The sequence below is a fragment of the Oculina patagonica genome, chromosome 2 (genome assembly GCF_052425735.1).
Source record: "Oculina patagonica isolate OP01 chromosome 2, crgOcupat, whole genome shotgun sequence".
Classification (NCBI taxonomy): Eukaryota; Metazoa; Cnidaria; class Anthozoa; order Scleractinia; family Oculinidae; genus Oculina; species Oculina patagonica.
The window spans coordinates 44,188,920-44,201,718 of NC_135759.1; the positions used below are offsets into that span (position 1 = coordinate 44,188,920).

General features: G+C 37.9%; 1 protein-coding gene across 1 annotated transcript in view; it reads left to right on the forward strand.

Moving 5' to 3' along the window:
* Positions 1 to 10,654, forward strand: part of LOC144644839 (unconventional myosin-Va-like) — a 43,557-nt gene extending 32,903 nt beyond the window's left edge. The window contains exons 27-36 of the mRNA XM_078504392.1: positions 126 to 193; positions 649 to 705; positions 1,596 to 1,850; positions 2,407 to 2,496; positions 4,371 to 4,521; positions 5,129 to 5,238; positions 5,842 to 5,913; positions 7,037 to 7,122; positions 7,582 to 7,756; positions 8,493 to 10,654. Coding sequence (XP_078360518.1) covers positions 126 to 193; positions 649 to 705; positions 1,596 to 1,850; positions 2,407 to 2,496; positions 4,371 to 4,521; positions 5,129 to 5,238; positions 5,842 to 5,913; positions 7,037 to 7,122; positions 7,582 to 7,756; positions 8,493 to 8,726 — 1,298 coding nt within the window. The 3' untranslated portion in view covers positions 8,727 to 10,654. The remainder of the gene's footprint in view (positions 1 to 125; positions 194 to 648; positions 706 to 1,595; positions 1,851 to 2,406; positions 2,497 to 4,370; positions 4,522 to 5,128; positions 5,239 to 5,841; positions 5,914 to 7,036; positions 7,123 to 7,581; positions 7,757 to 8,492) is intronic.
* The last annotated feature ends 2,145 nt before the right edge of the window (positions 10,655 to 12,799 follow it).

The following is a 12,799-nucleotide window of genomic DNA, read 5'->3' on the forward strand; positions in this document are numbered from 1 at the left end:
TTGTGCTTGCCGCAAGCACAAGCACAAGGATCAAAATTTGTCTCCTCAGTAAACTTTCTATCATTTTTGTATAAAACTAAGTAAGTTAATCCTTTCTAATTTACCCATCTTGTTTTGGTTTGTAGGTGAAATTGAACAGAAGAGAAGAGCACAGAGTTTCTTGACTGGTCAAGAGCCAAAAGCAGGAAAATTGGTGAGTAAAAGGAATGGTTTAGCTTTTGGATTTGTTGTGTAATCAGTTACGCAAGTCCCTCATGTAAAAGTTACAAGGGAGATGTTTATTACCGGTGAACTTGTTTACTAATCAAAACACATACACATACACATACATAAATTTTTTTAAGTTAATGTATTAGATAAAGAGATAATTGGGGACAAAAAAAAAAAAAAAAAAAAAAAAAAATTATAAAAAAAAAAAAAAAAAAAAAAAAAAAAAAAATTATAAAAAAAAAAAAAAAAAAAAAAAAAATAAAAAAATATATTAAAAAAAATAATAATACCAACGGTAATTTTACTCTTCCCGCTGTGCACAACATCTCCAGCCCGATAAGAACTTTTCCCTTTCAGTTTGCCGTTACTTTGGTTTATGTTTTGCGCTGTAAGGGTGCACACATTGAGCACTTAACTTCGGGTGTTTGTTTCTCTTAGGTTATGAGACACGCGGGACTGCTAAGGAAGTCTTCTCACGCTGCGCTCAAGGAAGGGGTAGAGTACTTTAATACTTACATAGATCTGCTATTTTTGTCATGTGTTATCACTGACATAACGGTAGTTATGAAAATGAAGTGTTCACTGAGCTTGGGTAATAAAGTCTTAGCTATATCAGAAACAAAAGATTCTGAGTATGACACCGATAGCCTGTTGTAAATCTACTTAAGCAAAGAAAATATGGGCCATCATGCACTGCTAAGGGTTTATACAGAGTGGCAACTGTATGAGGTGAATGAACTAAACAGAGTGCGATTTTACTCCTTTTTCAGTCACAACTTACAGCAAGGAACAACTTAAACGTGTTGCAATTAATTTTTATTCTTTCGTGCAGTCATTATCCAATCAGAATCCAAAGACAGCTTGCAGTTGACTTCTGATTGAATTAAATCTGCACGGAAAAACGTGAATGTATTAAGAGGTTTCCCCACTTTTGAGGCCCTTACTGTAATACACAGTTGGAAATGGAAAAATCCAGAAGAAAATAGGCCATTTCCGAGTTCCCCTTTGCCTCTGTTTCAAAACTAGTTTACGTGCGAAACCGTTCAAATGAAAATAAGTTTGATTTGCATGAAAAAGGACCTGAAGGTGAAACTCATTTTCATATGAATGGTTTCCCACGTAGACTCGTTTTGAAACAGAGGCAAAGGGTAACTCGGAAATGGCCTATTGAAACACCAGCGAAATTCGACACGATTACATTTGCGATTGTGTTACGAACGCTATAAAACCACTGGGAGCTTGTCTTTTGCAAGCTCTTTCATTTATCCGTTAAATTAATGAAAATGCGTTAGGCAATAATGAATTGAAACTACACTCATATGTAATCTGCATTTGAATGAAAAAGAAAGAAAAAAAGGCCCCGTTTGCTTTGTTTGCTGCTGTAGGATCTTCTTCCCCTGCCGCCACAGTTAAGACAACAAAAGATTCGTGGCATGATCGAATTCTCAGGAGAGGATGAAGATAAAGTTATCAAGTACCTCATTACTGACATGAACCCCAAGTCCATGGCGGACGCTATCCCAGGCCTCCCTGCGCACATCTTGTTCATGTGCATCAGGCATGCTGATCACGTGAATGATGACAGGCGCATGCAGAGCTTGTTGACCAATAGCATTAACAGCATCAGGAAAGTAGTCAAGGTCAGTGGGCTAACCATACAGAAATTTGTATTGAAGACTAGATTCTAAAGAGGATTTCATTTTATACTTATTTTTGGTCTACAGTGGACACAGTCGATCGCAGATCACAGGAGAACTTCCCCTTTTCAAGTTCTTCTTCAAATACTCCCCACCGCCGAAAGTTAAATTAGCAAAGCTTTCTGTTATTGAATTCCATGGTTACTCTTTGATTTACAGACAATAGCTCCTTATAACTTTAAACAAGATTTTCTTAGGAGTCCTGAAGATTATTTCTGCCATCAGTTAGCGGGTGAACGGACGAACGACTATCAGTGCTTTCCTTAAAGTATTTATGTTGCGTGTTTTTAGACCCATTCGTCAATTCAAATTATTTACAAATTTTAGCTGGTGATCTGTTTTGAATTAGTCTTGTATATTACTGTTCCAGTCAGACAAGCCCCCCAAAAATGGAAAAAAAATTCAAAGTAGTACAATGCAAGCCAGCACACTATTTTAATGCCACAATCTTCATGGTTGTAACAAGGTTACTTACATGATATCTGCTTTTCGTCAACAGAAAAATCCCAATAACTTGGATATTTTGGCTTTCTGGCTTGCAAACACCTCACGACTTCTTCATGACATGAAGCAGTACAGTGGAGATAGGGTAAGTCATGGTATAGCCGAGCAAAATATCACCAGCCACACAGCCACAGTCCTGATCAATGGCACATTGTGTTTCATCAGTTTTATTTCATTTTATTTTTTTTCATAACATGTTTCGGCAGAAACCTCTGTCATCTTCAGTTGAATGATATGTTGATATGCAAAGCGTTGAAAGTTGAATAATAAGTAGACTGCTAAATGCTTATTAATTAAAATGTGAGAATTTAAAGGATAATTTTAGATAAACATGGTGTAATTGATTAATTAATCACGTTATGTTGTCGTTCTGTTGTGGGGGGGGGGGGGGTAGAGTTTGGGTGTTCATGTAAACTTCATGCATTTATTCGAGGTCGGCTTTAAATCCAGGAAAAAACGGTATTTGCAAAACTGGTCCTTTTCCCCTCCATCTCTCCCTTCTCTCCACCCCAACCGCCCGATTGTACTGTTAAAACCTGTTTCCAAGTAAAACAGTTTCACCAATACCGACGGATTTTTGTGGTTTCTTTTTGCACGTCATTCTCATATTCATTCGTGGTGTGTTGTGCCTTTAAATCTCTAACTTCTGTCTATTCTCATTCATTCTCACTTCCTGCTCACTGAAAACTCTTGTGACTAACCAGTGGTTGATAAGAAGGCCTGATGAAGACGGACTGTCCGCATCGCTCATTAAACACTGGAGTAGTATGAAGGATTACATCAAAGATGTTAGTGTGCCACAGATCTTCCTGTTTGTTTTCGTCTAGTTTGCCTCGTTGAAAATACATCGTGTAAACCGTAAAACCTTACGTCAGTGTTAAGAATAAGAATAACAACTTTAATAGTAATCTCCCCATAGGGCTTTTCAGAAACTATTTACAATAAAAAATAAATCTACTTAACACTAATATTTACAAATAAAATTGAAAACTAAATAAAATAATGGTTAAAAGTTTAAAAGAAGTTGATCCCTAAGCTATGATTTAAAAGAGTACAGAGATTTAGCGTTTTTGATTTTAATATCAAGGCTGTTCCATAGGTTTACGGCTCTGTATGTGAATGTTCTTTGGCCTGCTGCGGTCCTGAACAGTGTTTTCTTTTTTGCTCGTTTTAAGGTTACCGTATACTTTCAGCGGTGTTTCCAGGCTAAAGATGTAGTGCGTCAAGAATATTTCGCACAAACATTTTCCGCCTCCGGGCTCGCCTCTTCTCATATCTTATCCCAACCTGGGGCGTTTGGGAGTGGGGGCTCCCGGTGGGAATTTATTACTATCTTTGGTCACTTTCTGTACGGGCTTGTGGTTTATGTTGTTGGTACACTTCATTCCTAGTTTTACTTGTCACTTTACTGTAAGAAAGTTAAATATACAAAACATTTGCCAAATATCCGAAGTATTAATTTAAAGGCGGTTTCTCAGTGCTTTGCACAAGTAACAAATCCTGACACAGACAAAGGGCGATTTGCAGTACCGTATTTTGCAATTTTTGAGCAGTGTATGATTATTGTGTAAACTTGGTGTCAGCTGTTAAAGTCAAATGCAAAACACTTTAGACGCACAAAAGAAAGCCTATAATTAGAAAAAAACGCTAAAGCGAATACTGGTTTGTCCAGACTGCAAAACCATCGGATTTATTATCTTAAATCGCTTATCGAAAGGTGTGAAGCGCAGAAAGCGTTGAACATCGCGCGCGCGACACACGCTCGTGATCTTTCGTTCCAAGACCGCGCGCGTTCTCAAACCCGACTGTTTTGCAGTGTGGGGTTTGTCAACCTAACATAGAATGATAATCCTTGCATTCTTGTCTTGGTTTTGTTTGTCAGGCACTACCCTATAAAGTGCAGCAGAAAGACAGATTGGCGCTTGCGTTAAAACAAAGTGATATGTTTCTTATTCCCAGGCTTTTCAAGTGCACAACACTCCAGAACAAAATGAGCATTGTCTAAAGAACTTTGACCTGACGGATTATCGTCAAGTGCTTAGCGACCTGGCCATACACATCTATCAGGATTTGGTGAAGTGCATTTGGGAAGCTGTTCAGCACATGATAGGTAGGATAGTTCTCTTACAATGTATTGGAAGGTCATCTTATTACGATTTGCCTTTCCTGAGCTTTACGACTCACTCTTTTTTCTCTGTATTAAAGAATATTGTTTTCCGGCTGAATATTCTAATTTTTCTGCCGATTTTAAGCTAAAAATTTTCTTGTGAATATTCTCAGATTAAAGCGTATGACATAAATTTCCTTTTTAAAATGTATTCGGGTTTCAGTAACAAGTGTTTGGCGTACAACTTCGTGCAGAAAGAAATGTTATTAGCATCAAACATACTAGCTTTGCTATGTAGAGAGTCGAAACTGTTTAGATGAAAATATATATTTGTATTGTATTTACAAATCAATTTTCAACACAAAAAATTATATTATATTTTTTTTCAAAATCTTAGCCTTGGGTTTATTCTTAAAATATTCTTAAAATTTCGCAAATTTCAGCCTCGATATTCGTAAAAAAATATGTTATTTTAGAAAAAAGTGTGTGTAGGCTGAGAAAGCAAACATGTTTCTTAATGAGGGCATAAAGTTTCCCTACCTCGAAAGGACGACGGGAGTGGTAAAATTGAGAAACCTTCTGTGTATGATTGTGCTAATTGTGATTGCAGTTCCTGGAATGCTTGAGTACGAATCAATTCCCGGCGTATCGAGTTCCAAACCATTTGGTGGTCGAAGTAAAGCTCACGCCGACATCACAGTCAAGTCCATCACGAAAATGGTGAGTTATTTCACCAGAAAAAAGGTCTCTGTATTTAGAGAAAACGCGGCCTAGCGTGTCCTCTTGGTTAAGTCTTGAATTAATTGACATCTTGTCGATTTTCAAAAATTTTCAGCCAATCAGAAGGCCGCACGTGTACTTTGCACGTGTGCACGTGATTAGTTAATTTTTCTTTAAGCCTACTTAGTTTTGTTTTTGTGTGTTTGTGTGTTGTGTAGTTTGCTATGTAAATGTTAAGTATACCTGACCTTTTTATAAATTATTGTAATAAAAACTAAGTATGGCTGCCCAATCTTGTTAGCCAATCGTGGTTATTCTGGGCAGCCATGCACTGTACTTTATTTTTTTTTGTTATTGTATTGTTAATTTTATTGAATGTATAGGGTGCAAATAAAGTAAAGTTGTTGTTGTAGTCTCAGATAAACTTGGTCTTGATTGGCTCAGCAAAAGCAAAACAATAAAAATTTGTCTTGAAATAATCAAAGCTTTTCCGATTGTTACTGGTACGGGTATCATGGCGCAGTTGTACAGATGCTCATTTTAATGACTTCTTAAACAAGTAAGTGTGTGGACGTAGATTTAGTGTGTAACTTTGTTTTTCAGCTGTCAAATTTCCTTGCTATACTCAACGCTCATTGTGTGGATCCTGAAATTATCAAACAAGTTTTCAGACAGGTTAGACCGGTTTAATTTGTTTCTTGCTTGTTTGATTTTTGTCGTTGTTTATGTTGTCGTTGTTGGTATTATAGTTGTTGTCAGTATCGTGTTTGGTTGTACATTTCTTTTCAGCAGTAAGCTGATTGACAGGCGTATTAAAAAATACAGTCAAGCAAAATGTCAAACCAATGTTGTCGCATACAGAAGAAGTCAGATCACAGTGAAGTTATGCATCTGTAAACCCAACAACGCTTTATTAAAGAACACGTCTAGTAATCTGAGAATATTTCAGTGCGTCCAATGCAATTTCCACGTCGCTGAATACCAACAATATCACGATGAACCAGTAGTCACTCGCGAACATCGAACATGAGAAATAAAATGTCCTCATGTAAGAACAAAGTCTAAGGTCACATCAGGATTGTAAGGCGTCTCGTTACCCAGTTGGCGCCTGTTGTGAGGGCGGAACACGTGAGTGTTGTCGCTTAGCGGATGTTAAAAACAACAGACACTTTCAAACCATCAGCCTTTAAAGCCCGGGGGGGGGGGGGTACTCCGGCTTGTTAATGACGGGGATGATCGAAGGATTTTTGGGTTGAAATTTTCGATTCCGGGATTTTTAGGTTGTAAAATTTGGCAAGTATTTGTTTGGGTGACTTGAGGGAGTACCCCCGGAGTACCCCCCCCCCCCCCTGGGCTTTAAAGCAGTCGTGGTCACCTGCGAGAGGGTTCCGACTACAGCAATTTGACAAGCAAAATGTTGCAATTCAATCATACAACCCCACCTACTCTCTTCTCGTAGAGACAAGAGTGACACCTTATTCAACACCTTTAATTTTACTATTGTTGTTGTTTTCTTCTCTGTACCCATGTTTCTTTGTTTGTTTGTGTTTATTTCTAAATATATTTCGACCTTTTTTCCTTCAAAGCAACAGAACAGCCAGCTAATTCGAGTAGCTCACATAGCTATTATGGGTGGAAATTTACTAGGGTTTTTAGGCCCTTTAACTCCTGTACTAAAATCTGTGTAAACCGAAGTAAATAAACATGTGCCGGTTGTTGTTGTTGTTGTTAGTGGTATTTTGGGGGGGGGGTTGTACAGAGCGGTTCAACTGTAATTTCTCTCTGCTCACTATTTCAGCTGTTTTATTATATTGGCGCGAACATGATGAACAATCTGCTGTTAAGGAAAGACATGTGCCACTGGTCCAGAGGAATGCAGATCAGGTGACCAGTAATAGTTAACTCTCTTAACATATATTAGAATTTACGTTAAGGTAGGGTAATTTTTATTTTTTTTTTTTTTTTGGCGGGGGGGAGAGAAATATGAAATATTGAAGATTTAATGTGATTTAAAATAAGAAATTTTTAGTTAAAAATCGGTGACAACCTGGAGTGCTCTTACGTGGGGGTCAACTGTCTGTTATGAGTAGGGCACGCCGACATCCGATATTCTCCAGTCTTTTCGAAGTGAAAAGCCGGAACAACAACAACAGGACAACCAACTTATCATAACACCGTCTGGTGGTGTTTCTTTCTTCATTCCCTTCTTTAAATCTTTAAAAAATTTCATTCAAATTCAGCTATACCCCCCCCCCCCCCCCACCCCCTTAAAGAGAAGTGGATTATTAGAAAGAACGTAAAACCAGCCCTACAACTGAGGTTTTGTATTTTGTTTTGTAACAGATTTAACCTTAGTCAGCTAGAAGACTGGGTCCGCTTGAATCAGCTGGAGGGCAGCGGTATCGTGGAAGCCTTGGAGAACGTCATACAAGCGACACAATTACTCCAGGTCAACAAGAAGACGCTGGAAGACGTGGATGCGATTTGCGAGGTCTGCAGTTCTCTTAACACGCTGCAGGTAAGACTTTTTTGGATTTTTAAAGCTTTTTGGCTTACAATTTGGAGGTCATCTTTTATTAAAGCCAAAAATAAACATTCAGGGCAAAGTGATCAACACATCGGGTGATTTTCTGCAATCTTCGGGGGACTCTTAGAGATATTTAGTGATCATTCGATATGTTTCGAAAATCCTGGAACGGAAATGTGGCTTCGGGTTATCGGTAATCTTAAGGATTTTTAGCAAAAAATAAATAAAAATGCTAAGCTTTAAAGCCAATCAAATTCAGTCACTTTACCTTCTTACGCTGTACCTTATTATAGGAAATTAACGCTCCCGTAAATAAAGGTCTTTAAAATTAACGCGACTTGGAGGGAAAAGTTCTTTAGAATAAAGGAATTTAACACGAGGGACGGGGCAAAATTTTAAAATGAAAAAAAAAACCGCGATTTTTGATGTTTCTTGAGATATCAAGAATAAATAATAGCAAGAATAAACTGAAAATATTGCAGATGACAAATGTTTAAAAGGCTTTTATACTGAAAAAGACTAAAAAATAGTGCATAGAAAATGGAGGGTTTGTTATTTTCTAGTTTCTATATGTGTCCAGTATCCACTATTTGGAATGAAATTAAGGTCTTGGAAATTTACGCTCCACTTAAATAATGTTGCGGAAATTTACGCTCACAAAAAACTAACGTTCATTTTCTATATGGTAAATGAAAGGTGCTAAGTTCGGATGTTATTTACATTTCAGGTTCAAAAGATTCTGTCAATGTACACACCAGCTAATGAATACGAGGCTAGAGTACCTTCATCTGTAATCCGTGCCGTGGTGGATCGAGGACATAACAAGACAGAGCCTATGTACCTGATGAATGATACAGCTTATATGTATCCCTTCACACTGCCCTTCACTCCTTCAGCAGTGTCTTTAGAATCCCTCACCATCCCTGAAAATCTCAACCTTGACTTTCTGAAGGTGGTGTAAATTACGTGAAAAATTCACTCACCGTTAAGTACCTCTGTTAGTTGGTAGCTTACTGTGGTCGGGGTTGGGGCGGAGGTTGGGGGGAGGGGGAGGGGTTGTTGAACAGGTTTTCTGATTGGTTTATATCGAAGATGGCCTGACAATTTCTGGCCACTCAGCTCGAAATTAATTTTGTCTGATTCATCCAAATTCGTTGTCAAATCTGATTGTCTTATGCAACTAACTGGGCCTGTATAGTGGCAGAACATTGATCTGCAAGTTCTATCATTTTTTTCCGTGAACAATAAGTTTGGTTTTCTTGCAGAGTTCTCCTGATTCGTCGTTCGCTCTTTTAGGTTATTTTGAAATCAAAAAGTGTTTTCAACCATTGAAATATAAAATCACCGTTGGACCGTTCTGTCACATAATTGAACGGTAGTACCTCATGATTTGGTCTGCTTCGTTTCATGCGAAGGACGTGAAAAAGATGTCATTTAATCTAATATATATTATAGAGAAGGCCACTGGCGGCCTTTAAAGTTTAGGAACAAGTATTTACCAAAAGTATATTGTATAAAAGAAAATCGACTGAAAAATCGCTGAAGTATAAAACGGGAGTCTTGGGTAATTAGTTATATATAAAATGGTCTCGTTAGGTGCAATTAATTACAATTTAGATACTACATTTATAGATACTTACAAGTTTATCTTGTGAATAGTACGTCCTAATATTGTGAATGACTAAATAGCCAATGTATTGGTAAAACAAGCTACTCCTTTGAGGAGTTTATGTAGCGAAAAGCAGAAAGGCCAAACCGGGGGGAGGGGGGGGGGGAGGGTGTCTGCATTTACTGGCGAGGGGCTGTGGTGCGACTGTTAACACCACCGGTGATGTGTGCTCTAATTAAAAGGCTTGCTGGATTGATTGTAGCAAAGTGGGAAACAAGGTGCATATTAGGTTACATATTTGTCAACTGTTTTATCTCACACTTATTCCATTGATTATTTTTATGAGCAATTTATAGGTAACCAAGTCTTTCTTGTAGTGCATTGCAGTAAATCTGTAACAGAAATGAGTTAGATTTCTCCATTGCATGAACTATTGTAACTTGATTTATTTGACAGAATTTAATTTTTTTGTTGTGCAGTATTCTAATTTTTTTTGTTTTTTTATTTCTCAGTGTTTTGTTGAAGTTTTTCTGTTTAATGAAAATGTATTAAATTTAAATTTTTCATATTAATAATTTGCTTATTAACTAAGCCGTTTCTTTTAACTTTGACGGTATTTTGTAACTCTGTTTCCTTTTGTACTTTTTTTTGTTTATCTAAAACTGGAATATGTTTAGCAATTAAACAATGTTAACGAAAAGTGATTTTTTTACATCAAAAATGAAAGCGGATTATTCTGTGAATATAACCAATAAGTTAGTACAATATGGAAGTTAAGAATGGAAGGAGAATTTTTTTAAAATTGTTAACTTATGAATCGACATTGCGTGACCGGTCTTGTCTCCTTCTGACGTCACGCAAAAGGAAACGTTTATTGCGTGACGGAGGCATTGTAGGTCACAAACAATATTTTAATGAATTGTGGTGACTGATCAGTATTTAATTAAGGTTTTGAATTCCTCGCTAAAAGCTCTCTGCATTTAAGCTCAAGATGAAAGTAACTTGTGACGGGTATATAGTTTCTCCTAACCTTTCAATACAAATTCAAGCATGCTAGTAAGAATTAGGAAGTAATCTACATATATATTATCTCATTCTCCCAAACGTTACTGATGAAATATAGGAAGACAAGAAAGGAGAATTTGCATTTTGACATCAGAGCTTTGAGGGTAAATGAGTCTTTGAGGAGAGACAAATAGCTTGCAGTGTATGTATAGAGGCTGTTGGTTATTTAATGATCATTAACCAGCATGAAAATAAATGTATTTTTATAGAACTGACTTTGTTTCTTGCTTTGTTTGTTGCTGGGTAAAGTACTCTTTCGGTGGATTACGTGTCTCTTATGTGGATGGCATAAGCGGAAGCGAAAGGGGCTCCATACGCATGGGCAGTACCTTTAAATTATAATGAACATGGTGTAAACCAGCCTTCAACGACCTTCTACCTAATGTACCGCCGCCTGGTTAGCGGACCAACACTCAGGGTCTTAAAATAACTGAGGAGAATGTGCTGCCCTTTTTAGCGAAGCTCCTTAGAGCGTAGCCCCATAGCCATAGAAAATTACAAGTAGAGGAACCATGTAGCTGAGTTTTCATGGTCATCATGGCTAGCGGCATGGTCCGCGGGCGCGTGCGCCGTACGACGAACAACGTACGTCGTGCAACGTGGCGGCCATGGTCATCCGAGATTTTTAAAGGTCTTAAACGAGGATTAGGGGCAAGACAAATATGGACAACGGGTAAAATTTCTCAGCGACACTACACAGCAAAACATCTGAGACATTTATTATCAAAATTGTTTGTCTTTTTTCATGTGTGAGTGTATCGAAGCCTCTATATATGCACCTTTACGCAAAAAATGTGGGTCTCGCTCGATTGCTACATGGTTAAATTTTAATTTTATTTGTCTTTTGTCGCATTTATTTTCCGTAACCGTAAAACGAGCAATTGACTTTATGGTCCTTTATCTTCTATCGACTGGATGATGTGGACGTTTCAGTTAGATCTAAACGAAGTTATGATTTGAAAGCGCGGAAAAATTTGTTGCGCGGTGTTCACTGTGTAGGGTGAATGAAATCGCCAGTAAAAGGAGAACTTTCCGAAATATTTCTCTCACGATGACCTAAAAAGTCATCTACAGTTTATTCCATGAAATTGTGAAAAACGAAAAATGTTAACGAGGAGATCCGAAATAATTGCGAATGATATTCCTTGTGCAAGTCTAGTTTGCTTTCTTTTTGTTGTTTGCGGTTGAATCTGCGGCTGTCATGCATCATCAAGAATACAATAAACTTTAGCTTAAATGATTGTGTTGAAACGAAGCTAACTACTGCATGGATCATGTCCGCTGAAGAAAAGGGACAGGACTTAATTTGATGCAAGGTAACAACCGGTACTGAATTGCTGAGCTGATTTTATAACAAAATGCTTTTACTTTCTGAACGCAGTTTCGAGAGATTCCGCCAGTGTCGGCAAGGTTTAGATCTTTCAGTAAATACTTTTGATACTTCGAATAACTTCGCTAAATGGCGTCGGAATGGCTTCAAATTCGGCGCAAGACACAAGTAAGCGACACATTAGAGGTAGGTAAACTTTATTTCAAAATAGATAGTTATTTACCCGATTTTAGAGAATCCGTGATTTTTCCATACATTCCTCTATATACACAAGCTGTCGCATACACCACGTATGTAGAGTCAGCCGCCCGAAGGGCTCCAAAAAAACAATCAAAAAGACGACTTTTGAGCTTGGGAAGCCTGTGAGCCAAGAAACAAGAAATTGCAAGCTCGCAAACCTCAAGCCAACGTCGTTCATTGGATCGCAAGAGTGAAAAAATCTTTAGCTTTAATACGGACTGTTTCTACTGTGGCAACGAAATTGATTTTGAGGAGCAAAAGAAAAAGCCAGGAGAAGTGTTCCGTGTGACAACCCTCGAGACAAGAGAGACTGTACTAGAGGCATGTTCTGAAAGGGGGGATTTTTGGGCTGAAGTGGTACAGGCGAGAATTTCAAATGTCTATGATTTGCCGGCCGCCGGTGTTGTTTACCATCAGCTATGCAGCGTCAACTTCAGGACCAAAAAACAAATGCCAAAAGTATTCAGTGCCTCAGATCAGCCTGATAGTAAGAAAAGAAAAATCGGACGTCCACAAGATGAAGAAAAAAACGAAGCGTTTGTCAAAGTGGCGAGCTTTCTTAAGGAGAACGACGACGAACAAATTACTGTCATGGATCTAATGGATAAAATGGAGGAGTATCTTGGTGACTCGACTTCTGCCGCAAAGCCGCACCCATATGAAAGCAAGACTTCAGGAAAACTTTAAAAGTACGTACCGCATCAGCTGTTCTGCACAAATTTCACTCATAACAAAAGGATGTTGATCTGGATACGGAAAAATTAAGTATAATCTGAACTGCCTCAAGGTT